At 41.7% G+C, this 27996-nt stretch overlaps 1 protein-coding gene and 1 long non-coding RNA gene across 3 annotated transcripts in view; one reads left to right on the top strand and one right to left on the bottom strand.

Moving 5' to 3' along the window:
* Positions 1-691: 691 nt before the first annotated feature.
* EDEM2 (ER degradation enhancing alpha-mannosidase like protein 2) lies at positions 692-26382 on the top strand. Of its 2 annotated transcripts, XM_083147608.1 has the most exons (11): positions 692-881; positions 4026-4136; positions 4428-4467; positions 9897-10002; positions 10436-10561; positions 10678-10889; positions 14831-14972; positions 15544-15668; positions 17586-17730; positions 18008-18129; positions 24795-26382. In XM_083147608.1, the coding sequence occupies exons 1-11, from the start codon at positions 775-777 to the stop codon at positions 25251-25253; spliced, it is 1695 nt and encodes a 564-aa protein (XP_083003734.1). In that variant the 5' UTR covers positions 692-774; the 3' UTR covers positions 25254-26382. The 2 variants fall into 2 exon arrangements, with proteins under 2 accessions (XP_083003734.1, XP_083003735.1); XM_083147609.1 differs by lacking the exon at positions 4428-4467 and having other exon boundaries at positions 864-881; positions 10678-10893; positions 14835-14972.
* LOC146008390 (uncharacterized) overlaps positions 10937-27996 on the bottom strand; it is a 43376-nt gene continuing 26316 nt past the window's right edge. Inside the window, exons 2-3 of the long non-coding RNA XR_014444500.1 lie at positions 14327-14481; positions 10937-11471 (exon numbers count right to left, since the gene is read on the bottom strand). This is a non-coding gene — a long non-coding RNA (uncharacterized LOC146008390). The remainder of the gene's footprint in view (positions 11472-14326; positions 14482-27996) is intronic.

Raw genomic sequence — 27996 nt, 5'->3', positions numbered from 1 at the left:
CCTATAATGGCGGGGGGGCGCAAAAATCCTAGCTACGCCGCATCAATTACCTAGCTCCCCACAGATGTTGGTAATCATACATTACCAGGGAAGGCCAGGAACATAGCATTTTCTCACTAATTCTCTAAGCTTCAAAAGTGATAAAATGGAGAGTGATGAACAGACAGCCAATCAGCTCCTACCTGCCATGTCACAGACTGTGTTTGAAAAATGTCAGGTAGGAGCTGATTGGCTGCTTGTTTATCACTCTCTATTTTATCACTTTTGAAGCTAAGAGAATCTGGCCCTAAATATATTCCCCCTCCAGGTATATGTGGAACCAGGGCATAATAGGAAAATTGACAAAACTGAAGGGGATCTAGACACTTTCAAAGGGGAGGGTCAGGTAGGCAAGTATGATTACATTCCTAAAATAAACTCTTATATGACTACAGTATACTAGCGGTATAAAGCTGCTCTGGTGCAGAACACACGCTTCCCATACAGAGGTACTGAAAGTGTGTTAGTAGTAGTGAAAAATATGTAGAGCCATTGCCATTTGCCAAAAAGAAAGATGGCGTGCGATGTTGTCCTGCTGCAACCTTTCCTGGTGTGATTGGTCATCACTTCTGACCGAAGCGGAAGAAGGAAAAATAACAGAAAGCTAGCAGCCAATCGCTCATCAGCTTCTGTACGGCAGCTAGGAAGTGGGAGGTGCTCCTGTGTCATGACTTCAGATCGCGATGTTGTGATTCGTGCGGTGCAGCAGCTAGTACTCCCCCGTGCTGTTGGCTCATGCTGGCGGCGCTGTATGTTGGGTGCCTCGGGCTGCTCCTAGCTGTGTTACCGGCTCACCATGCCAATTACAGCCAGGTCACCGAGCGAGACATGGCTCAGTATAGGTAAGACTGGCACCGGCAACATGTCATCTACCGAACCTGTCCGAATCCTGATTCGGGACAGGTAACGATGGCATAACGTACACTCTGTTATTATGCCTGGCATCGTCCCGATGTTTACTTATCCACATTATTCACTTCCTGTGCATAGACTTTCATGTGTGAGTATATGCACTAAGTGTCTCAACGTGGCAGTGTGTACACCTGTATCCGGCAGTTGTTTACGTCTGCAGTAGAGTAGAAACCTACTAGCTGTAGGTTTCCAAGTTCAGAACTTGGGAACCCCTAGGTTAGTGTATCTAAACTATTTTAGAACATCATTAATCTTGTTTAGAACATTAAAATGTGTACCTTTGTGGTCTTGCCACTCTGGGCAAGTTGTGTCTCCTTCACTTGCCACAAACTACTATTCCTATTGTTCATATGGATAGTAGTAGTAACCCCGGGGTTGCATGTCCTGAACTTGAGCTTGTAGAGAGAATATAGAGTGTGGTACTTGTGTACTAGCACGGCGCCCATCGCATCGCAGACCATAAGGCATACGATGGCAGGCGATGTTATACAATTTTAAATTGTATACCATCGCATTGTATCGCATATACAATGGTATGCGATTTAAAATTGTATAACACCCTAATGGGTTTTTCAATGTTAAAAGTGCCCTGTATAAGATAATTAAACGTCATGGATGCTTACTATGTTAAAAGCACCCCCCACTATCAACGCCAACCCAAAGCGTGGCGAGCGCAGCGGTATGCGTCTTCCAACCTTTTCATACCCCCACTATCCACGTCGGCGTGGAGTTGATTTTATATAGTGTGGCGAGCACACGCGGAATACATGTAAAGTAATACGCGTCCCCTCACGCTTCAACCCCCCTGGACAGGACTCTACAAGCTCCGGAATTACAGAAATTGATGAATGGAGCTTTGGGATCCTGTCTGGTTTTTAACCATACCCACAACTGCACCCGTTATTATGGGTGTAATGGTGTGCGCCTTTTGCAAGTGCTAACTAGTATATTCCCACACATTTCCATCTGTCTGTTACTAAACTCTGGCACCCATCAGACACCAATATCTCACCGGTCCCTTCTTTCCCCTTCTTCTCTGCCTCCTATTCCCATACAGTTTTGCTGGCTCTGTGTGCGAACAATGCACTTTGCTGTCTGTGGCAGTGACAGTATGGTTAGGTCTATTTCCTAGTGGGAGAATGGACCATCACCTGATACAGCACAACATGGGGAGTAGCAAGGTCCGAAGCATATGGGCCAAATCGATGCTCGCCACGCTTTGGGCACTGTGGCTCTCTCCCCTTCACTCAGCACCTGGTTACTAAAGGTAACAGGTAGTGGGGTGGATAGTGACACTGTGCGGTCACTGGGTAGACAAGGTCCAGGTTGACACCTTGATAAAGTCAACACAAGCTTATGGTCCACATGAGTTTTTTTGCGTCCCCCCCCCCCCCCCCCCCCCATAAAGATAGTTTTTCATACTTTGCTATCCAAGTGGGCATAGATCAGGAATATTATAGTGCCTGAAGCATGGTGAGCGTAGCGAGCCATACGAGGGGTCGCGGTACACGGTATGGTGTCCCTATTGACCTAGGCAACAAAAACTGTGAAAAATATGTCAACCATGTCTATGTCGACCATAAGCTTGTGTGAACCTTTTATCAATGTCAAACATTTCAAGGTGTCGATCTAGTCACTTTCGACCTTGACATTGTCTACCATTTATATGGTAACTTGGTGACACTGCGATAGACTGAACAAGTAAAATATCTTTATGGTGCATTTGGTGGTGGGCACCTTCCTTTGGAATTGTGTGCATGCATGTATGTATGTGTATATATATATGTATGTGTGTGTGTATGTATGTATGTATCTATATATATATATATATATATAAGCTGTGGGGGTTGCTGCGGCACAACAGGAGACTGGGCTGTTCAAATGAAAATTTAATGTGGTATGACACACATCACGTGCCCGACGTTTCGGGGTCTATCATGCCCCGTTTTCAAGGTGAGAGATGGTCTATCATGCCCCGTTTTCTCACCTTGAAAACGGGGCATGATAGACCCCGAAACGTCGGGCACGTGATGTGTGTCATACCACATTAAATTTTCATTTGAACAGCCCAGTCTCCTGTTGTGCCGCAGCAACCCCCACAGCTTCTATCCATACCTAGCTGATGGCACCGGAGCAGCAGTGAACAGTTAGAGAGGAGTGCCGGACCATCCACCATCCACTATCTCTATATATATATATATATATATATATATATATATATATGTGTATATGTATCTATATATATATATATATATATATATGTGTATATGTATCTATATATATATATATATATATATGTGTATATGTATCTATATATATATATATATATATATATATATATATATATGTGTATATGTATCTATATATATATATATATGTGTATATGTATCTATATATATATATATATATATATATATATGTGTATATGTATCTATATATATATATATATATATATATATGTATATATATATCTATATATATATATATATATATATATATATATATATATATATATATATAGATACATATATATATATATATATATATATATATATATATATATATATATATATATATATGTGTATCTATATATATGGGATGCGGTTAATTTCCCGGCGGTCGGGATCCCGGCGGTCGGAATCCCGACACTGGAATCCCGACCGCCGAAATCCCGAAACTTTCTCCCTCCGTGGGTGTCCACGACACCCATAGAGGGAGAATAAAATAGCGTGCCGAGCGTAGCGGGCCCGCTGCGTGGCGAGCGCAGCGAGCCCGCAAGGGGGGGCGATCCATGTCCCCCCCTTGTCGGGATTTCGGCGGTCGGGATTCCAGTGTCGGGATTCCGACCGCCGGGATCCCGACCGCCGGTAAATCATATCGGATCCATATATATGTATGTATATGTGTATATATATATATATGTGTGTGTGTGTGTGTGTGTGTGTGTGTGTGTGTGTGTGTGTGTGTATATATATATGTGTATATGTGTATTTATATATTCTAATACAGTAGTTATATGAATTTTGGTGTAGTTTATTCGCTATGTTTTCTTACAATAAAAAATGTGTCGCCAGGGATCGGGTGAAGTCCATGTTTTATCATGCATACAACAGTTACCTAGACAATGCCTTTCCATACGATGAGCTGAGACCACTGACCTGTGATGGACAGGACACATGGGGAAGGTGAGATGTGTTTTTTGAAGTTATTGAAGTCACTGAATTTTTTTTAGAGCTTTACCTCCTTCATATTACTTTTATTTATTTGCTTGTATAAGGTTTCATGTTTGACACTGCAAATTCCAATTGCCTGGTCAGCTGGAAAAAGTTCCATGCTCTATCGGTCTCCTACATATATGCACTCCGTGGTGAGCCCCGTTGTTCATGCTAGATCTTTTACATATGTTCATAACTTCATAGGTCTTTGTGTAAGTGTCTGGTTACTCAGAGCATTCATGGTTTTCTCTTTTATTGCAGTTTTTCTTTGACTTTAATTGATGCACTGGACACATTGTTGGTGGGTATTTACTATTAGAGGCCCAACGTACTTTGAACATGCCAAGATAAATTTTAACTTAATGCCAATAATTTCTATACAGGAACTGGTGGTCACGTAGAAAGGAAAGAATAGCTGCTCCAGTAGCTTCAGATACAGCTTTGTGGAAATTGCTTCTTAATGTATGTAATATTGCACTAATGTATAGTTGCACATGCAGGTGGGTGCATATATATTCCACAGCGCTTTTATAGAGCATACATATTCCACAGCGCTTTTACAGAGTGTAGTTGAACAATCACATCAGTCCCTGCCCCAGTTGTTGTAGAAAACCATTGGTCCCGAAAATCCAGCAAGCAGGCGCCAACTTGAGGTCTTCCCATGAAAGCGGGAGGATAGTCATGCGGCTGTTTTTTTCTGTGGCTTAGGCTGCTGGGGCCTAGAGCCTGACTGGCCCTTGGGCTTGCCTCTGCCTCCTCTGAAGGAGAAGGAAGATCCTCTGCCTTGGGTTGTTTGTTCCGAAAGGACTGGAAGGATGGTCCCGAGTACTAACGCCTAGCCTGCGGAGGGTAGGAAAGTGGATTTACGCCCGGTTGCCTGGGATGTCCACTTGTCTAGTTCCGGGCCAACTGCATATCGCCTGGCTAAGGAAGTGCTTCCACAGCTTTTTTTTGGACTCCGCGTCCACCTGCCAAGAGCGAAGCCAGAGTGCTCTTCGGGCAGCAAATACGAGTGGCAACCATAGTTATGTCTTTTGAAGTATCCACAGGGAAGGCCGAAGGATTCCTGAATGTGTTCCGCCAGAATACTCAGGTCATGTCTTGGAGTTCTGGCTTCCAATCCCTGAATAAGTTATTCCGACCATTTAGAAATGGCCCTGTTGACCCAGGCTGAAACTACCGCCGGCCTCAGTTGGGTCCCAGCGGTGATGTAAATAGCCTTTAGGGTATTTTCAAGTTTTCTGAGGGAAGGATCTTTCAAAGTTGAAGCCCAAGGGACTGGGAGGGTCGTCTTTTTTTTGATAGCATCGACACCAAAGCATCCACAGGAGGTGACGTGACCTATTTATTTAAAGCGGCAGGTTGAAAATGATAATTAATAAGGAACCTTTTAGGAATTAGAATTTTTTTTTATCTGTATTCTGCCAAGCAGTTGCCAATTGTTCCTGTTTTGGAAAAGAGAACACAATAAGTGGTTTAGTCTGTACTGCAAATAAGTCCATCTCCTGAGTTACCATTTCCGGTTCCGGTTCCTCAGGGAGATTAAGGACCTGTTTAACAGCAAGAATAAGGGCTTCTACCCCCACTGGGGTAGGGTCTTGTGCGCTATCTGGAGAGGGATCATCCTCCATTTCTACACCCTCTTCAGGGTCATCCTCTAGGTTTACAGGGTCCTCCCTGGAGTCATCAGACTCATAAAGGGTAGCTAAGGGACTCTTTTGTCGTAAAGAAAGCGTTCCCCCATCAGAAGACATAAATGCCACAAGGGAATCCATGGACCTAGTAAGAGTTGAGGCCCACTCAGGTTGCTCCCGCTAGGAGACTGGCCCATTGCGGAGTGTCCACCAAAGGGTCCGACTGAGTTTGAGCTGTATGAGAGCATGACTCGCATATAATGAACTTGCTTTCTGCTGAGGTCTGAGTGAATTTGGAACCACATTAAGTGCAGGAAAAAAACTTTTGCGAGGCTTTTGTGAAGGTAGCTCTGCCTGTCATTGTAAGGTATGGCTAATACACACTATAGAAACAAACCAGAATCTTACCACTCACATAATACAAGGTGACAGTGAGGGGTCTTGACTGCTAGGCACCAGAGGGGAAATAGCCCACTGGAATGAGCTATCCCCAGTTATCAGCAGGATAGAAGAGGTGCAGTGTCTCCTTTTGTTTTCTGTACACTTCTATGAAAAGTGGAAGCAACAGGCAGTCATTTATACATTAAATCTCTGCAGCGCAGACCCCTCTGGCCATTAATGCTGAATCTAAGATGGCGCAGGCCATGTGAGCGCACCACGTTCTGAGCGGCAGAGCAGTCACCCACAGCCACTACCCCGCCGGCCAATTCAGTCTCCCCTGCCACTAACCAACACTTGAGGCTGCACACAACGGGATCTGGATTCGGTTACGTATGATGGTGCAAGCACCGCTGTTTTCAGAACGCTGCGCCGGGGTCCTTTACACACCGATCCCGGTGCAGGGGGTGTATGATGGACCCTTAGGTGGGGGGAACGCAGGAACACTAGAAGGTCTGGCAGGCGCCTGCTGGAGAGTCCAGTCCTCTTGCTCAAAGGGATGGTGTACCATACAAAAAGCAGTTGTGAGACTGTAAAAAAACAATATGGGGCAGGATGTAATGCCGCCCGCGTTTCTGCAGCAGTGTGGGATGCAGAACTCCATGCCTTGTAATGGGTTGCCCCTTTAAAAAAAAAAATCAGAGTTTGGCCAGCATCCCGCACTGCCTCCGAACTTGGGCAGCATTACACCCCCCCATAGAGTGCAGTTGTGTGACCATCTTACAATAGAGTTTTTGTTAATGGCACTCAATGTTATCCCCTCATTAAATGATACATTCTCACAAGTTCGATTCAGCAACAAGAACCGCTTTCTAGCTCCTTCATCAACATTAACTAGCACTTGCATATCAATTAGATTAATAAATTAACCCCCTCATTATCTTCCTTAATATAATTTAAAGAACTACTTCATTTCATTTAACTCCAATTAAACCAATAACCCTTTCATCTTAACACTATTACAGCATTAATCCCTCCACCCCTATAATCCGCCCTCTGTATAATTTATTAACTGTCATCAACTATATAATTTGACCCCTACTCTCCCCTCTCCATTTCCATTCTACCTTACCAGTTGCTGGGTCTCAATATCTTTCTGGTTATAACGATGTTTCTGTATTGGTGCAGCTGCCAATGAGTTTGCGAATGTAACTTTTAGCAACCTATGGAACAGGCAGGGTCTAAGTAATAAATGCGACAAGGGTTATACAGTAATTGCAGATGGAGCAAGATGCTGCCCAAAAGCTATATTGCCAAAAGGTGTCACCTACATCTTCAAAAACAGAATGCACAAAATGGGGAAGGAGAATACTAGGGTCTAAGTAATGTATAGTGCCTTTTGAGGATTGGGGGTGGAACTACAGAGGAGGAGGCAGTGCGCATGCCTCCTCCTTTTAGGAATAAGGTGCAGGTGTAACATGCAGTTTTCCACCTAAAGCCCCCCATACACGGTCCGTTTTGTACTTTTAAAGTACACATCGTATCGGATCGCATGCCTTGTGCATGCACTGCGATCCGATATGTGCAGCACATACTTTTTGTACCGTACTATGTGATGCGCGGGAGCGCACATCGTATAGTACAGAACGGAGCCGGCAAAAACGGAGTGTGTATGGGCTCCTTTACTGCCATTTCCTTCTCAGGCAATTTTAAGAGCTGCTCTGACACAAGCTTTTCACAAATATTTGCAATCCTATTATTTTGACTGTCTGTCACTACCTAGTTTGTTTTATCCCTATTTCTAATCGTAAAGTGCAACAGAACATGCTGCACTGAATAGAAGCTCAATAAATACAGTACATTGACTGGTGCCCCTCTTAAATGTTTGGGAGTGAAGCGATCCCCTCTGCTGCTGATGGCAAGGACTACCCATGCATGTTTTATTCTTCTAGTGGTGGAAACTATCTTAGGCTAGGTCTGGTAAAGAATTTAGAGTGGGGTTGAATGTGCTTGTTTAATTTTGTCTATGGGAATTTTTATTTTTTTGCAGTCCTCATGTACAGTGGTTTGTGTTTTAGTATATAGTTATCAGTTGTGCCTAAAAATGCACTTATAGTAGAGAACAAAATTTCTAGACACGGGCTGTATATGGTCCGGCACTGTGCAAAAATAGAGAAGCTTGGACCGGTGCCTTCACATCCGCAAAGCAGAAAGGTATATCATAGGAAAGTGCGGCACTGGTAAAAGCACCAGTAGCTGGGAGACATAGAGCAGCTGGAATCCAGAAAGGATTATTTAACCCTGTAAAGTACTCTTAATTGTCTGGCCAGACAGGATTTTATATTGATACTATTAACCCTTCATGTGTGATTACTAAGTACTAAAAGGATCATCTGCATACTAACAGGATTAACCGGGTGTATAACTTAATAGAAGGATACCATTTATACTAACTGAGTTTAAAGCAAAATATATGGTGGCATAATAAAGATACACTTGGTTTATAAGCAGTGCTCCAAATAACGGACAGTGAGTAAATCACAGAGAGAAGCGGCAGATATATGATAAAATTGTATTTTTTTTTTACTTTTTATTGCTGTATTATTGTGATTATTATTGGTTTGATTTTATTTATATATATATTTTTTATTTTACGGGATGTATACATGCTTGTCTGGCATACAGTTCAAAGTGACATGGCTGATTTATCTATTAACCATCTCCGATACTTTAAATACAGTGCCAGACACTTTTTTATTTGTTTTTTTTTTCCTTTACTCTATAGATAGGTGCCTCTTTTATTTGAAATAACTATTGTTTAATATCCACAATTATAATGGGCATTCTATCACTGACTATCGCTGTATTTAACTTAGTGTTTTTTGTTTTTTTTTTGTCTGCACTGAACTACAGACCATGCCACAGGATAGTTTTCCTTTTCCACTAAACTTTAATACAGATTTTCAGTGAAAAAGATTCACAGCAAGGAGTGAAAACAGCCCGATTCGCCGAAAAAACCCTGTGAATCGGGAGCATTGAATACTGCCCATAGTAGTGATATGGCCAGTATAGCACATATATTATATATGCTATCTGATCAGCTCGTTGACACTCTGAATACAATTAGGTTGATGTGGTTAAAATGTTGACACATTCAGAATACCCCACTAAAAATGTTAAATTTTTTTTTTTTTGGGGGGGGGGGAGGGGGGATTTGTTTAATTTTAGGGGTAAGGTTGGGTCTAAGATTAGGCTAAAATAAGCAAACAATCATATTTTAGTGTTCCGGTGTCAACATATTAAATATTGACTTTTTTTTACCATGTCCACCTAAATCAACATATTGGTTGTTGACCTAACGTCCATTTAAACAAATTGTTGTCAACTTGCTGATCATCAATTAGTCCTACCACCCACTATACACCATCTGAAGGTATGGAAACTGAGCTTTTCTATGGCATGATTATTCAGTGTAGAGTTTCTGAACCAGGTAATCACACTCCTTGACTGTATTTGTCAAATACAGTATTTGATAATAATGCTAAAGAATCTCTTAATTTAACAAACGCATGATTGAAAGGGAAGTGTTGTATAGTATTAATGATACTCTGGATCAGCATCTAAATCCTGAGGTTTTGTTTTTTCAGTGAATGAATCTCACGTTTAATTATTCCTTTTTTTTTTTTTTCCTTTTTTTTTTTTTTCTCTTTTTTTTTAGATTATCGGTAACGTTTCAGAGTTCCAGAGAGTAGTGACTGTTCTACAGGACACTGTGGATTTTGACATTGATGTCAATGCTTCAGTGTTTGAGACCAATATCCGAGGTGCGTCCAATATCATGTACATTGGACTAACACAGAACCATAAAGTTGCCATTCTAGTATCCAATATCATGTACACTGGACTAACACAGAACCATAAAGTTGCCATTCTAGTATCCAATATCATGTACACTGGACTAACACAGAACCATAAAGTTGCCATTCTAGTATCCAATATCATGTACACTGGACTAACACAGAACCATAAAGTTGCCATCCTAGTATCCATTATCATGTACACTGGACTAACGCAGAACCATAAAGTTGCCATTCTAGTATGTTTGCACATTGTGTTTTGTTTTGTGCCTGCTCTGGATATTCCTGATTCCTGCCAGATGTTTTATTATTGCTTATCATGGAAATAAGAACTATTCTATATTGCAATGTTTGAGTGTTTGTTCTTGTAATGTTTATCTTAATTATCAGTATGCTTCAGTGGTAGGTGGACTTATTTCTGCTCACCTCTTGTCAAAGAAAGCTGGCCTTGAGCTGGAACCAGGATGGCCATGTTCTGGTCCCCTGCTTCGCATGGCAGAAGATGCAGCAAGGAAACTCCTGCCAGGTTAGCATTCAGCAGAATGGTTTTAGATTTTTTCATACCATTGAAAGTAGAAGTATACACAAGAGGTTTTCTTTCTTGTGCTTTAATTTGGATTACATGTAAATAATGTCCTACAGCTTTTGACACTCCAACCGGAATGCCCTTTGGAACCGTTAACCTCTTGAATGGAGTCAACCCTACAGAGACTCCAGTGACCTGCACAGCTGGAATTGGAACTTACATAATTGAATTTGCTACACTAAGCCGCTTAACAGGAGATCCAGAATTTGAGAGGGTTGCGAGGCGAGCTCTCAAAGGATTGTGGGAAAGCCGTTCTGAGATTGGATTGGTGAGTGAAAATTAATGGGTGGTTTTATCTATCAGTAGGACAGGGAAATGCAAAACCTATATATACCCATAAGTGTGTGTTTTATTTATTTTTTGAAAATTATTTTTATTATTTTTCAATAGAGAATGATAATATAACAGAGTACACATTGCATTTTTGTGCTCACATAAGGTCGTCACAGTGCAACTTATCCATGTCTTACAACAGATTTTTTTAACCTGGAATGTCGTGTATTGTATAGCATATATCAACAATTTTTATACTAGACACATATGAGGGAATCCACATCAGCTCTGGATTAAAGTGAAACATTATTATGAAAGCGCTCAGCATAATATGTATTAAGATTTGGTAAATTCAGGTGTGGAAGACAGACATTTGTGTCTCCATTCATAGCCAGGGAGTCTTTGAAATTCGCTTCCTCTGATTTGCGGCAACTGAATGTCTATTGTGATTCACCTTATGTTGTACAACACAAGTTATAACCCACGGAAACATTTTAAAGTGAGTATTATATGGCTCATCACACTGTAACAAACGTGACCACTGTAGAGACAATCGTTGAGAAATCATAATCCAATCCTGTAATGATTAAAGGTCAGATAGTGAACATTCCAATCAGCATACATTTTAGAACCGTTATTAAGACACACAGACATTGGGGAAATACATAATGGGCTGAGATAATAATGGGGTAGATAAAAGAGAAAGGGGGGGGGTGACCAGAATGACCTAGGATGCATTAGATAGTACATTTTGTTGTTAAAGAAATTAATATTTCTATATAAATAATATTATTCCTATATACTAATATTCCTATATAATATAAACATATTTCTCTTCCTAATGTGCTTCAATGGTTGGTGTGAGCTGCCATTTTTTATGTGACCCACAAGTGTTGTTGTTCTATATTAGTTACCAGCCCACCAAAAAGATGAAAACCTAAAAGAAATGTCAGTTTGCCACTGTCGCACAGAACACTTGAATTCCCCTCCCCCTCCCCCACCCATAGAGGTGAGAGGCAGCGTTAGGGCTATTTCACACACTCCGGCTCCTGACGGGAAGCAAAAACCTGCATGGCCGGGAAGCCGTGCTGCACGCAGTAGTTTAGAATGGTGGGGATGGCCACAGCCCGGCAGCCGTCCCTTTCAGTGGTGGGATCCGGCTGCGGCCGGGCCATGGCCGTCCCCTGTGAATGGACACAATAGTGTCCATTAACAACTACTGTGCACGGCACGGCATTTGGCCGTGCGGGATTTCGCCACCCGGCAGGAGCCGGAGCGGGTGAAATAGCCCTTAGTGTCTTCTTATATAGGACAATGATGGCTAACCTTGACACTCCAGCTGTTGTTGAACTACACATCCCAGCATGTCCTGTTACAGTTTTACTGTTTGGCCATGCTTAAACTGATGCATGGCATGCTGGGATGTATAGTTCATCAACAGCTGGAGTGTCAAGGTTAGCCATCCCTGATATAGGATGATAATAGGTTCAGATTGGGGGATCTCCCCTTTCCCACTTTCCTGTCCATTAGTGTCTTTTGTTTTAATTCACTACTTCTCCAACACCTAACCATTTCAACCTGAATTTTTTTTTTGTATTTCTAATTTTATTGAAGCGTAATAATGTTCAGTTTACAAGTAATGAATGTTAGGACATGTTTTATTTTTGACACCATATCAGGGTTGAGTAGAAGAGCTTTAAATGAATCCATTGATAACTAGGTAAAGTACATTGTATGTAATAATCATATCAATTGTATCATAATTATCATATGAAATGATTACAAATCGAAAATAGTTATTTTGGGAAATTATATAAAGAGAGAATACATGTATTAGCACACCTGATAACTTTCCGATACAAGAGCTTTAGGAAGAAACATTTGGTAATGGCAGCATAGAGAATGACAGGGAGCCCAAAACTGTCAGGAAACTATAAATATACTACAGGTTGAGTATCCCTTATCCAAAATTCTTGGGACCAGAAGCATTTTGGATAACTGATTATTCCGTATTTCGGAATATTTATATATATTTGAATGAGGTATCTTGCATTTATGTTGTATAGACACATGAAATACACACAAAAAATATTTAGGGGGGTATTCAATGATGGTCGACCTCCCGCAGCCATCTCCCAACGGGCGAGATGGCTGCAGGGCCCTATTCAATGCGGTCTTCCCGACAGCATTGAACAGCGGTTCTCCGCAGAACGAGCCCGACATCACAAGCTGTCTGGCTTGTTCTGCCAAGAAAAGCCGGAAGTAGGTGAGCTCCCGGCCGGAGCTCGTCTATTTCCGTCCTCAACTCGCGGCCATGCCCCCCTTCTCACCGCTCGGCGGCCGGGACATTGAATCCCCACCGCCGAGCTCACGTCGAGCAAAGCGAGAATGGGACAGGGGCACTGCTGTCGAGCTTGCTCGACAGCCGTACCCCTGACATTGAATTCCCCCTTAATTTGTGCATGAAACAAGGTTTTAAAACATAAAACAAAGTTTGTGTACAATCTCAGACACAATGCCAAGCAATCATGTCCTTGCACGTATTTAGTGTCAGTTACATGTTATTTCCCCATAAGTGCCAGTTACAGATGTCCCCTGTAGGTTTTTAGATAAAAAGTAAAAATAAAAGTACATTTTGGAGACTGGTTTTCGGATAACGGATATTTGGATAAGGAATGCTCAACCTGTATTTGGCTTCACCTGTTCTTTATTGTATTCACGTGGTTCAGTCAAACCTGTTGCCACAGGTGTATAAAATCAAGCACCTATCCATGCAGTCTCCATTTGTGATACAAAATGGTTAGTTCTAAAGATCTTCGTGACTTCAAGTGTGGTACTGTGATTGGATGCCACCTTTACAATTAGACTGTTCATGAAATGTCATCCCTGCCAAATATTCCATGCTCAACTAAAAGTAAATATTAGAAAGTGGAATCATTTAGGAACTCAGCCACAATGCCGAAGACCAAGTAAAATCACAGAGCAGGTCCACAAATGCTAAGGAGCATAGTGCGTAAGTCACCAGTGCTCTGCTGATTCCATAGCTGAAGAGTTCTGAAATTCCTCTGGCATTAGAAGCACAAAAACGGGAGCTTTATGGAATGGCTTTCCATGGCTGAGCAGCTGCATGCAAACCTTACATCAAAAATGCTTCGCATCAGATGCATTAGAAACATGTTTTGTGGTATGTCGAATCACACTACACTGTTTGGCAGTCAGCTGGATGAGTCTGAATTTGGGCCTGGCCAATTACCTCCAGTGAAGGAAAATCTTAATGCTTCAACAAACCAAGTGAATTGGGACAATGCTCTGCTTATTACTTTGTGGCAACAGTTTGAGTAAAGCTCAAAGTGTTTTGGAAAGCCTTACAAGAACAGTGGAAGCTGTTATAGCTGGAAAATGGGGACCAAATTAATATTACAGTATATTTACTTGAATACAATGTTATTCCAGTTGGTGTAATGGTCAGGCTTCCAAATTCTTCTTTTTTCCCCCCGCATAGTGTATATAACAGCATATCATTTCAAGTGGGATTAAGCAGATTCTACCTTCTCTTGCAGTCCAGTTTTAATCCGGAGTTACGCTTCCTGTGATAGAGTAATGTAATTTGAGGTCCAAATAATCCAGTTTTTCTATTTTTAGAATCTTGATCAATAAATAAAACTTAACTTTTACTATTCATTTTAGCCGTTTAGAATTTTTTTTTTTAATATCCCAGCATTTAGTTAGCCATTGTATAGGCAATTTAGAATATTTCCACCTAAATGTCCTGTAACATACTTAAGTGCCCTGAGTGATAGAATGAAGATTTTACATTTGAAAGCTAAGTGGAAGTATGCCGTTCTATAGCAAATCTTTTGTTCTTTCCAGTGAAGCTTTCATTTTATTCAGCCTGCACTGTAAATTTTAGATTTTTAATTTCTCCCCTTAAAACAGGTAGGCAACCATATTGATGTTGTGACCTCAAAATGGGTGGCTCAAGATGCTGGGATAGGTGCCGGTGTTGACTCTTATTTTGAATACCTTGTTAAAGGAGCAATCCTTCTGCAGGATGAAGAAATGATGTCAATGTTCAAGGGTAAGAAGTTCGATATGTTCTCTCCTTTTTTTTTTTTTTTATAAATAAATGCATGTAATATATAAAGATATACATGGCATAGTTTGTAAAATAAATCTAGTGAGAGTACAATCAGCAAAACAAGAAAATAAGGGAAAACATGAATATCTGAAATACATATTGCCACAATAAGTAAATTAGGTAAGGTCTCTAAAATGGTGGAGCACCACTTTGTAACATTTCCATGTTATATCATGTAGTTAAATTAACAATTTTTCCGAATATGATCTCTAGTATGAATCAAAGGGGATTTTATATAGGGGAGCCAACTATTGAGATTTCTTAGCCTTCGATTCAGCATTTAAAGAACATTCGATCCATTCCATTTGGTATAGATATTGCAGTATAGGCATCATTTCGAAAAGGGGAATTTTTGGCTACTGATGCCACAAGATATGTTCTTTAGTAATTACTTGCTTTACTTTAACTTATGTGAAAATTCCAATTGGTGCATCCTTAAATTTGTTGTCCATTCCCTATGTAGCACCAGTTATGACCATCTTTGTGATCTATAAATGTTACTTTGCTTTAGAATACAATAAAGCTATCCAGAATTACACAAAGTATGAGGACTGGTACGTTTGGGTACAGATGTATAAGGGCACCGTCTCCATGCCGATCTTTCAGTCCTTGGAGGCATTTTGGCCAGGCTTACAGGTAATGGTATACTGAGTTTTCTTAATTAAGTTTCTGATGTCCTGTACATTCTGTGTTAGAGGAACGGTTACATGTCCTATAGCCAATATACTGTACGTTTTACTGTTATGTATTGTAGCAAAAATACTGTAGAAGTCTTTCTTGCAAAGATGTGATGCCAGCAAAGTAAGCACTAATCTTGTATCTGATCACCGAATGGCTTTATAACTGCAATACAATCTACATGAGAGGGTATTTTCTCTTATAGTGGTAGACTTTAGCAGAGCATCCCAATCTACTCTATTAAAGTCCAGGTTTTAAGGCTATCGTGCTTGAGCACATGTGACTTAATTAGTAACTCAGTCTGTTTTATTTTATTGTCTGGAGTCTGGACTGAAGTATGGGTATATTTATAATCTGGACTGTAATGACTGAGTTTGGGAACCTTTTGCATTATGGCATTCTTCTAACTAAGCCCATAATAGTATGCCTAATGTGAAGAACCCTGGAGCTAGTCTTTATTGCAATATCTGGAGGTTCATTCTCAAGCTGTGTACACATCTTCAAAATCGCCTTGAAGGTTAGGCGGAATCGCTGCGGGTGTACACAGTGGGTGATCGCTATGCATGTCGCTATCGGCCAAACAAATAGAATATTTCTCTAGATGCTGCCTGCACTGTGTATTTGGGTGTGGTATAACACACCGACAGTCGGATTCCGAAGTCATTAGCCCAACGTCGGAATCCCGACTGCACAGCGGGGGGGAGCGCAATGAAGCCCCTTGCGGGCTCGACAAGCTGCGCTCGCCACCTATTTTATTCTCCCTCTATGGGGGTCGTGGACCCCCCACAAGGGAGCAGTCGGTATTCCGGCGTCGGAGTAATGACTGTCGGAATTCCGACTGTCGGAGAGACGTCCGGCACCCGTGTATTTGACCACGGCTGGGAAGGCAGGATGTAGTTAGCAGTCAGATTATACTGCTAACTACATCTTGATTACACACAGAGCTCAGTCCAAATCACCATGACTGAATCCCAGGTGTACATCCCTTTACAGCTCCTGTCTGTCATTGGTATGAATGGTTTTGTTTGCCTACTTTTTTAATTCTGGTTTACACAACGTTGTTTATCTTCACCTGCTTCATCTTGTTGGAGGCAAACTGGTTGCTCTGTGCTTTTATTTTTTGCTCCTGCTCATTGTCCGATACTAAGGTAAAACAATAGTTATGCTTTCGAAATATGACTCACTATTGGGAGTGTGGAACACTTACATTACCTTTTCACAGTTCCCACAGAAACCTATGGGGTTGCATTTAGAAATTAGATCCGATATCGGCTGCATTACCCTTTTCTAATATGTATTGGCTAGATTGGGGCAATCCTCTGAAAATGGCTGTTTTTGTAGGATTGACCACAAATATTATTTGTTGCTTTGGGCCCTTACCATGTGTCTTAAGGCCCCCATCCACTAGGGCGAGGTATTGCATGTGATACCCCGCCAACTCACCGGGCGGCAGGATCGAATATGATACATTGTATGCGATCCTAGCCAATGCTACGGGCTGCAACAGATATTCATGGCAGCCCATAGGATCAGCGAGGCGTACGGGAAAACACCACACATTGCGATCGTAGGAAAAGGACATGCAATGTGTAAATTTTTTAATGCGTTTGAATCGCATAAAAAGTGGCCATATTGCACTAGTGGTTGGGGGCCTTTATAGCTGTAGTTATCTCTGGTTTGGGTTGCCCTAAACAAACAAGGTGTGTTTTTTTTTGTTTTTGTTTTTTTTGCAGTTAAGAAATCAGAACTCATCACTCAGATGTAGTTTATGGAAGGTTTACAAGGGATTTTCATTTGTTTTTGTTTTCTTTAGTTAGAGAAATAAAAAAAATCTGTAAAGAATACTTGTTATGAAGTGACTTTCCACCCTTTTAGAGTTTAATAGGAGACATTGGAAATGCCATGAGAACATTCCACAACTATTACACTGTCTGGAAGCAGTTTGGTGGATTACCGGAGTTCTACAACATACCCCAAGGATTTACTGTGGATAAAAGAGAGGGCTACCCTCTAAGGCCAGGTATGTCCCTGCATTTTTTTAAAGGCAGTTCTGCTTTTGCCTAGACATACCCATTTAGAAAAATTGGACCCAAACCAGCCCCTCAAGTGGAAGTGGCATCTTAGAAGTTTCACAGCTATAACCTGTATAATAACAACAAGGATGTCTTCCTCCTAGACACCCTTCATTATGTGATGGGCAGACTCCGTGCGCCCCATCCACTAGATTCTGGCATCCTAGGCAGCATCCTAATAGACCCAGCCCTGGTTAAGTCCCATTCTCCTTTTGTATCTTCCAGAACTGATTGAGAGTGCAATGTATTTGTACAGAGCAACAAAGGACCCAACGTTGCTGCAGCTCGGGAGAGATGCTATTGAGTCCATTGAGAAAATAAGCAAAGTGGACTGTGGATTTGCTACGGTAAGTGTCTTCCCCCACCCCGACGTTACATGTTTAGTGTATATACAAGACTAGTCAAACTCACATTGGGGAATTTATGCTAAGTGATGATCACACTGCACATACCCTTTTATGTCCTTGTGTGCTATGTTATGCAGTGTGAGGAAATGCCCCATCCATAATTATTTTTGTTTTAAAGACTCCAGTTTTGCAATCATTATTTGGGTGTTTACAGGAAGTAAGGCTGATGTGATAAACACCTGATGGTCAATGTGACATATCCTTTCTGTGCTTTTGGTTATGGAGAGAACTGTACTTTGAGTAAACTATCAGTAGGAGATTTGTTTAGGAACTATTATTTTGTTCCCCTAACATTTCAAATTCTATTTTATTTTACATTATTGGCAGCTGTGATTCACTGCTTCTAATAGGTTCACCTGGGGCTATCCTATTAGCCCTGATGCTGGTGTCCCTTGGCCCCAATACCTGCTGTTACGGGGTATTATACATAATCCCCAATAAACAACCACCGGGACCTGCAAAAGACCATGGGATCGGGTATTTATGCACGATCCTATGTAATGTTGGTTGTGTTTTTGTTTTGTTTTCATTGAACTTTATTTTGATTTTGCCAATGGCCCAAGATTTCCTGAGATTGTTAGTTTGAAAAAGGCTGCAAGTATCGATTTTCTGCAAAATTCCTGAAAATAAATAGAAATAAAATATTTGCCTCCAAAAGCGTACACTGATAACTGTCCCTTTTTTAGAATCTGTTTTTTCAATAGCACCTTTTAGGCAATAGTATGATGAGACCAGCAAACCTAAATGTTGCAGTGTGTCTCTGTTTCCACTTGCACCAAGAAATGTATAGCTTCCAGACTCGGTGGAAGATGGTGATTTCTTGGCCCTGATCCTAGTTTAGATTACAGTCCAAAAATCATATGCCCAGATCATTATGGCTTCAACAGCCATTAAAGACCATAATGGTAAGGTAAGTCTGGATCTAGTAAAGGAATTTAGCTAATAAGCGCTGTGGCTTCCACTTTTGTCAGCCAGTTGTCAAAGTACACAATAATGAGCCGAATTGTGGCCGCAAAAACACTGCCAATCCTTAACCAACGGGACCCGTCAGGGATGCCCCTTGTCACCATTAATATTTGCTTTGGTTATAGAACCCCTGGCAGCCCTGATTAGATCATCAGATAGAATTCATGGCATCCCTGTAGGCCCCCATAATTATAAAATCTCCTTGTTTGCTGACAAAGTTTTATTATCCCTTACTGACCCTCAATCATCCCTCCCGGCTCTATACGACATTATAGCAGAGTATGGAAGTATCTCCGGTTACAAAATCAATTATTCCAAATCTGAAGCTATGCTCCTGCACGCCTCCGATGACCTGAGACGCTCTTTACACTCTTCCTATAATCTTACCTGGCAAGAGAACAAGATTAAATACCTGGGGATTTCTATCATTTCAAATTATAAATCTCTGTACCTAGAGAATTTCCCACGCCTCTTCCAAAAAACTTAAAATGGATCTTGTTAAATGGAAGTCTCACATCATTTCCTGGCTGGGCAGAATCATAGCAATAAAAATTACTCTTATGCCCCAGCCCCTCTACCTTTTTCAAACCTTACCCTTTAAAGTTCCAGAATCAGCCCTCAGGGACATCCAATCCTTTCCAAAAAAGGTATATGGAAAGACAAACCTCCTAGATTAGCCTTACATATACTTAGATGCCCGCGTTTGGAGGTGTTAGGGGTCTCCCCGATGTTAAATTTTACTTTTTAGCATCTCACCTAAGCCAAATAGCTGCCTCTTTTGCACCACTGGGTCATATGGCATGGCTGGATCTGGAAACTTCCTACTTAAGGTTCAACTCTTTAGCTTCCCTATGGGGCCTGCCGAAACCTACACTAAGCTCCCAGGTGAATTCTCTCCCATCACTCAGCTTCCACCTCTCTCTTTGGGCTAAATCCCTAAGAAAATATAGGTACTTGTTTCCTAGCACGGCCACAAATCTTATGGATCGTGTACCTTTAGTTAAGGTACACGATCCATAAGATGGACCCGATTTCCTTTGAAATCAGGTCCATTTGGCCGGCTAGGATAAAATATCGGGGGCATCGCGTCGGTCGGGACCGTTAACAATGGTCCCGACGCGACCGACGCGATGCCCGCGATTTCCCCATAGGCTTCAATGTTAAAAAATATTTTAACATTGAAATCGTGTCGGGAAAGGTAAAATATCGGGGGCATCGCGTCGGTCGGGACCATTAACAATGGTCACGACGTGATGCCCCCGATTTTTCCATCGGGTTCAATGTTAAAATATTTTTTGACATTGAAATCGTGTCGGGAAAGGTAAAATATCGGGGGCATCGCGTCGGTCGGGACCATTAACAATGGTCACGACGTGATGCCCCCGATTTTTCCATCGGGTTCAATGTTAAAATATTTTTTGACATTGAAATAGTGAAAAAATGTGAAAAATGTGAAATGGGCCAATATGACCCATTTCACATTATAGATGTCCCCGTCGTCACCCCACGATAGACGCCAACCCGAAGCGTGGCGAGCGCAGCGAGCCCGCGAGGGGCGGCGGTGCGCGTCCTCCGACCTTTTCATTCCCCTACTATCCACGTCGGCGTGGAGTTGAGAATAGAATAGTGTGGCGAGCGCGGCGAGCCCCGCGAGGGGACGCGGATACCTTCACAGTTATACGCGTCCCCTCGCGGGCTTCACAGGTGTCCGTGGCGACGCGGACACCTGTGAAGTCCGCGAAGGGACGCGTTTACCTGTGAAGGTATCCGCGTCCCCTCGCGGGGCTCACTGCGCTCGCCACGCTTCGGGCTCGGTGGCTCGCTGCGCTCGCCACACTATTCTATTCTCAACTCCACGCCGACGTGGATAGTAGGGGAATGAAAAGGTCGGAGGACGCGCACCGCCGCCCCTCGCGGGCTCGCTGCGCTCGCCACGCTTCGGGTTGGCGTCTATCGTGGGGTGCAGTGTACGCCGTTAAATTTTGGGGGGTTGGGAATATTTTTACATTGAATACAATGTAAAATCGGGTCCCAGGGACCCGATTTACATTTCATAAAAAAAAAAAATCGGGTCCAAAATCGGTCGGTCGCGACGATCGCATCGCATGCGACCAAATCGCATGCGATGCGATCGACCCGATTTTTCCGACACGACCACCCCGATGTAAATCGGTGTGGCCGTGCTAGGAAACAAGTACCATAATATAAATTGTCTTCACCTTGTTCTCCCCTCACCCCACTATGGGATAATCCTAACTTTCCTCCAGGAATTTCACCCCTACGATTTCTACAGTGGAGATCGGCTGGTGTGTACAGGGCCTGCGATCTCAAATCCGGCAATAACTGGGCATCCCTAGATGAAATTAAAAATACATTTCACTCTCTATCCCCTCCCCTTTTCGAATTTTTTCAGATTCGCCATTTTTTCTCTCACTTCCACAAGAGGAGGCTAACCGAGATCTTACCTCCTTTGAAAAACTATGTAGGGATAGCCCACTTAAACGTGGTATGATTTCTTCTATATACTCTATACTAGTGGAGACCTCTTCTGCCCCTTCCCCCCGCCATGAACGGGAGACAGACCTAGGCCCCCCTCCGGATGATTCCTGCTGGGAGGAGATCAGAGAAAATATTGCCAAATGCTCCATCTCTACCAGGCTCAAGGAGACCTCCTACAAGCTGTACTACAGATGGTACTACACTCCTGACAGGTTGTCTAAGATGTTTCCCTCCACCACCTGTTTGTTGGGGGGAGATTTGGGCATCGTGGGACCTTGTTCCATATATGGTGGAACTGCCCTCAGATTGCCCCATTCTGGCAGAAAATCCAGGATTTCTTAAAGTCTCTTTCTGGGATATCACTACCACTAGACCCGTGGTCTTGTCTACTTTCTCGCCCCTTCCCTAATGTAGACCCACCTTTGAACAAACTTCCCTCCCATGTACTAACAGCGGCTAAATCGCTAATTGCCAAAAACTGGAAGTCTCCCGCCGCCCCAACCATTCCCGCTTTAAATAATTATATATGGTTTGTTGCAAATATGGAAAAGATTACTTCTTGCATGACCACCCCCACAAATTTGAAACTACCCTCCCTTTTTTCCCCTTTGTTTCTTCTTCTTTTGTTGTTCACTTAATTGTAAAACTTGTGGAGAACTGCATTTGATTCTTCTCTTTTTTGTGCCGAATGTACATGATACTGTTTACTCTCATTGCATTCTCCTTTAATAAATAAAGAGTTAAAAAAAAAAAAAAACACTGCCAATGCAGTTATCTTTGGAAAGTGAGACAGCTTTAACAGACAGAATGGAAGTGCCGGAAATGGACAATGACCACCACAAACCTGAACAGTCATTGGTACACCTCCCAAATCATGGATGAGAGAAGTTCTTTTAACTTGATTGAGTTTGCCGAATGGAGGTATAAATTCAGCGAATTGAAATCTGGAATTAGACCTAAATATAAATGTGGTTTCTGAACCAGGAAAAGGTTGGAGTAAAATAGGATGGGCTTGACTATTCACCAGTTCAAAAGTGTAACTTACACAGATGCCAACTTCTCTCCAAACCTTGGCAGATCCTGGTCACCCACAAAGCAAGGAACATAGCTACCACCCAGGTACTGACAGCCCTGAGGCTAAGTATGGTACTTAAAACAAGTGTAGCAAAACATCACTGACTCCCCAGCAGCCATTAATCTAAAAGTGGAACGGACACCATCAAATACCATAAAATACAATGAGAATGAAGCTGCAGAAAAACAACCAGAGTTAGACAGAGTAGAGAGACCTGGTTCCCGGACAGAAGTAGGAGAAAGGTGTGCACAGCAATAGCTAGCACAAGCAAGCAGAGCAGCTAAAAAAAATGTCAGCCCAGTGAAGTCTACTTCAGAGGGGCAGGATAATGGCTGCCACAAGAGTAGGAGGAGGGAAGTAGCCAAGGATTTTGCATACCAAGGAGAGACCACTTCCTTCAATAAACACTCCTCCCCTGTGAGCCTGACTGCACCTGCTCAGTGCTTTCTAACTTAGTAACAGTGGGGGGTGTGAGTCATAGGGTCCACATGGGGTTATGTTGACAGGGTCATTAGGATGACACAAGCATTAGGTCGACATGGGGTTTTCACTTTTTTTTTTTTTTTTTTATCCGAATGTCGACATAGACACTAAGAAGTGGACCTTGCATGGCTCTCTATGCTTCGGGCGCTATTTTATTCTCCCACCATGCCCTAGTGGATGGTAAGCCAAGAAATATACTGCCTGCCAGCTCAAAAAAAGTGAAAAACCCCCAGGTCAACCTTTTGACTATCAACATAGCCCATGTCAACCTTATGCATGTGGTGACCTAATGTCCCTTTCGACCGAACCGTGTTGAACTTGATGCATGTCGACATATCCCAACAGTGGGTGCCATATATCGAAAGACGGCCCTCATGGAACCATAACGGTGTATAGTTTCCAGATCATCTAGAAAGATGGAGCACAGTTGTGTTAATTAACACAAAATAAGTCATCAGGTGGTACTAACTTATTCCTAAGGATAATTAATAACATGTACTGTTAGGGTCTCATGAGTGCATTTCAGAACCACTGTAGTAGGCTTTTATCTTGTATACCATGTTTACCCATCTGTTCCAAATTATACTGACTACTCTTCCTATCTGTCCCCTAAGTGTGATTATGGGACAGTAATGGATAATATGATTCTCTCCTCCCTTATATGTTGGTTTGATGTTTGAAAATAATAGCTTTACTTTTTTTTAAATAAAATACTGTCACATTTGGCATTACTTACGGTATAAATGAATCAAGTGACTAATGGAGGCATTGGAACAATCTGTGTTTATAGTGTTTCTTTCTAGCACTCTTCATCTTTGAAAACCCATGCAGTTCCTCTTCCCAGTGTGGTCAGCACTGATATGCAAACCAGACCTGTGCTAGAAACACCACAGCAGACAGCGACACCCCAGGCAGCGAACAGGAACTGCATGGATTTTCAAAGATGGCGGGTGCTAGAATGAGCACTAGTTTACATGTGGTTATTGTGTCACATTGATAGTAGTGGGCCTGCATATGTTTTTTTTTTCTACTGAATTGTAAACTTATAGAACAACACCCAAATACTATCTGCTCTGCTTCTTTAAAATTAGTATTGAGCAGAGTATGTGACATGTACCCCTCCAAATAGAGTATACCCCTAAAATGTGCCTTCCGTTCTGCCTCTGTTTTTAATTTATTTTTTTCATTAACCTGGTCTGCCTATGTTATACTCCTGGAATGCCTTTTTACTCTGCTCAACCTCTTCCCTTGGCTTATGCATATTTCTACTCTACAGCATATGGTACCTAATAGGTGGAAAGCTAGATGTACACAATGAGGTGCCAATGTAGACCGAAAGCTGATTTTGTGCTGCACACTAGTTTTTTTATTATTATTATTATTATTTTTATTTATTTTTTATTTTTTCGTTGTTTTTTCAGTGTTTGCACTTACAGTATATAGGTTGCATGCATATTTCCTGCTTTTTTTATGGCTCCAGCTAATAGATCCTATTGTGTTGTTAGTAGCTGTATTTAGACGTTAGACTTTTATAATGTGTTTAAGCGTAATTTATAAGTGTTTACTTTTGTTTCTGTTTTAGATTAAGGATGTCCGGGATCACAAATTAGACAATCGAATGGAATCTTTTTTTTTAGCAGAGACAATCAAATATCTCTATCTGTTGTTTGATCCGGATAACTTCATCCACAACGATGGTTCAGATTTTGACCTAGTAGTGACTCCCTACGGAGAATGTATATTGGGTGCTGGTGGCTATGTGTTTAATACGGAAGCCCATCCAATTGACCCAGCAGCACTGCATTGCTGTAAGAAGCACAATACAGAGAAGTGGGAAGTAGAATACCTGGTGAAGGAATTCTTCTCTGGCAAGGCAAAGGAGGAGGGTAGGAAAGAAGCCACCAAAGATCAAACCCAACAGGACTTGTTTTCTTACAGAGCACAGAACAGAACAAACGCCAAACGCACATCTCTCCTCAGTTGTCCTAGCCAACCATTTAGTTCTAAACTTTCAATTTTGGGACAAGTGTTTTTGGAGTAAATCTGGCTAGATTATAAAGCGTTTGTTGGCTGTTCCAATTTTTTTTTTTTTTTTTAGTCTCCTATATTTATCTCTACAGCCTGAGGACTTGAATTACACTCCTTTTTTGACTGATTAAAAATGGCCTGATAGCGACTTTTGACTCATGGCTGTCAAATGACAGGCCATTTCTATTGGCCCAAAAAAGGACACTTAACACATGGATAACATCCCAAATTTTACTGCATCTCACGGCTGCTCATCACAGATTATTCTTCAAGTGCCCGAGGCACCCAAAGCATAGTTTCTGATAGTTCAACCTAGGTTGAATCTAGTTCAACCTAGGTACATCTCGAGTGCATCCATTTGCTACAGTAAATGACTGCAGCTAATTGGATACAGGCCCAAAATGTTCACCATCTTTTTCTGTTTTGAACAAATTTGAACATGCATAAGAGAGTATTATTAAAATAAGAAAACTTTCTAAGTACAAGGTATTGTGGAGTGTCTGGTTTTGCTGCAATGTACACTGTACCTTTTTATAACCTCCTCTTAGGGTGGTATTCAATGTGAGGCCGTGACCTAGTCCCGTTCTCGGTCAGCTCAACAAGATCATGCAGGCGGGATTCAATGTCCCGCTTGCTGGGGAGCGAGAAGGGGGCGTGGCCGCGAGTTGCGGAAGGGAAGAGGCGAGCTGCACCCGGCAGCTCGTTACTTCCCGGCCGTTCTCGGCAGAACGAGCCTGACAGCTTGTGATGTCGGGCTCGTTCTGCCGAGATACCCTACTCAATGCTGTCGGGGAAGACAGAATTGAATAGGGCCCGGCGGGCATCTCCCCGACGGGAGATGCTCACCGGTGATTGAACCCCTTAATGTTTGCTGTAACAAAATGATAAACTTTTACCATCCAAAATCTTCTATTGGAGATTCCAAATGATTTCATTACCATGCAGCTGCCATATTTTAGCCCTTATCTAATGGACACTTTTTTGTTTTTTATTATTTTTATTTTTTTAACAGCATTTTTTTTCCTTTTATTTATAAATTATACTTGTGGAAAAGCATATTTTCAATAGTACTTTACAAATTACCTATTAATTGTGTGTTTCATTTGTCTAGACACAAGGGCTCAATAAACAGACCATGATTACTTCAGGTTACATTCTTAAAATATAGCAGAATTATTTAAAGGATTGTTCAAGCTTTAAGCAAGAGGCTTCAATGATGTATATTGAAGCTGGCCATAAACTAGTGAGATTTGGCCAACTGCAACGGATCAAATCGAGAAATTGGGTGAAAAGTGGCCAAATATACTTTATATACACTTGATCTACTTTTCTAAGACTAATAATTACATGTTGCAGCCTTATTCCAAAAGACAATGCCTGTAGACTTCATTCACAATTAAAGGTAAACAATAGAGTGCTATATTACAGGTGTGTGTGTCTGTGTATATATAGCTGTGCAGAGTGTGATTTGGGCTATCAATTTTGTATATATAGTTAAAATCGGTAGCAAATTAGCGCAAATCACACAGTGTATTTCCGCATCTGATTCTATCCCAATCTGCAGCATAGGAGTTGATAGTAGAAGGACCGTGTAGCATTAAAACCAATAAAAAGAAAACTTTACAAATTATGTACACAGCTATGTTAAAAATGAAGGGTGAAGGTATAACTAAGGGGATGGGAGGGGAGGTACAGTGAAGAAATGGGTAAAGTGGGGAAAGGAATCTATTTTCGACTATTTGTGTTCCAGGCAATGAGTATGGGTAGCTTATACCCTTTTCAGACATACCTTCCAGGATTTTAAACCAGGTACAATCCCGTTTTTTTTTTTAAATACCGGGTCAATTGCAGGTGCGCAGGACCTGGGATTTTTATTGATTAAAATACCGGGAATAGCCTTTAAGGTCTACGCTATTCCCAGGATGATGCGCGTGCACATGATAAACCCCGTGATTTTTGTGTATGTTTGAAAAGGGTATTATTGGGGATGGGATTCAAATGCTGTTAGGCAGCTGGGGTGCCGGATGCTCTAATTTCTAGATCAGCACCTGATGGTATTCCATCTTGTAGACCCCTCCCTATATGTCTCTAATGCTGTGTACACACTTGTACTATCTGCATGAGATCCAGATGAGATTTTGACTATGTATACATATTAGACTATCTGCATACATATAGTGCAGATCTGCACTATATAGTCTATGCAGCCAAGACTTTCTGCATGAGATCCAGATGAGATTTTGACTATAAGCTTTCATGCCTTTTATCAGCAGCTGCCACTTCTTACTTCTACAGCAATCTGCATTGTGTCTGGCAAGATGTAGTTCACAGGCAATAATCTCATGGTGGCAAATATAACTGTTTCCATTTGCTATTTCTGAGATTAAGTTTTCCTAATGGTTTTTTTTTTTCATTATTATTCAGTCCAGGTACTCCAGTTGACCAAGTCTGAGCAACAGCAAGCTTGAGTGCAAACACCTGTCAGCTTGCTGTTAGAATGGTTTATGATAAAAGAGGTAATGTTCCTGACAAATGAAATGGATGCCAAGGTTATAGGCCAGGAGAGTTGTTACTTTAGAGGTCCTGGATGAATAGTCTCTGGAGAATGTACACACTGCATACTAAGAACTGCTGTGGACTACTTTGTAACCCGTAACTTGCTTGTAGCCAATGTACATGAATTGTGTGTGTGTGTGTAAAGCTGGGTGGGCCAGAAATGACTGAATAAGGTGCTGGAAGGTTGACACGTGTATCTA

This window comes from Crinia signifera, chromosome 6, assembly GCF_055691185.1.
Source record: "Crinia signifera chromosome 6, ASM5569118v1, whole genome shotgun sequence".
In the NCBI taxonomy this organism is placed as follows: Eukaryota; Metazoa; Chordata; class Amphibia; order Anura; family Myobatrachidae; genus Crinia; species Crinia signifera.
Note: the sequence above shows the minus strand (reverse complement) of the source record. Positions and strands in the feature narration are given on the sequence as shown.

Bases quoted from the DNA above. Each gene is read 5' to 3' on its own strand.
- EDEM2 (XM_083147608.1), top strand. From the start codon at position 775: ATGCTGGCGGCGCTGTATGTTGGGTGCCTCGGGCTGCTCCTAGCTGTG. The intron at 10,562-10,677 runs GTTAGCATTCAG...AATGTCCTACAG, and splicing joins AGCAAGGAAACTCCTGCCAG to CTTTTGACACTCCAACCGGA. The intron at 14,973-15,543 runs GTAAGAAGTTCG...ACTTTGCTTTAG, and splicing joins AATGATGTCAATGTTCAAGG to AATACAATAAAGCTATCCAG.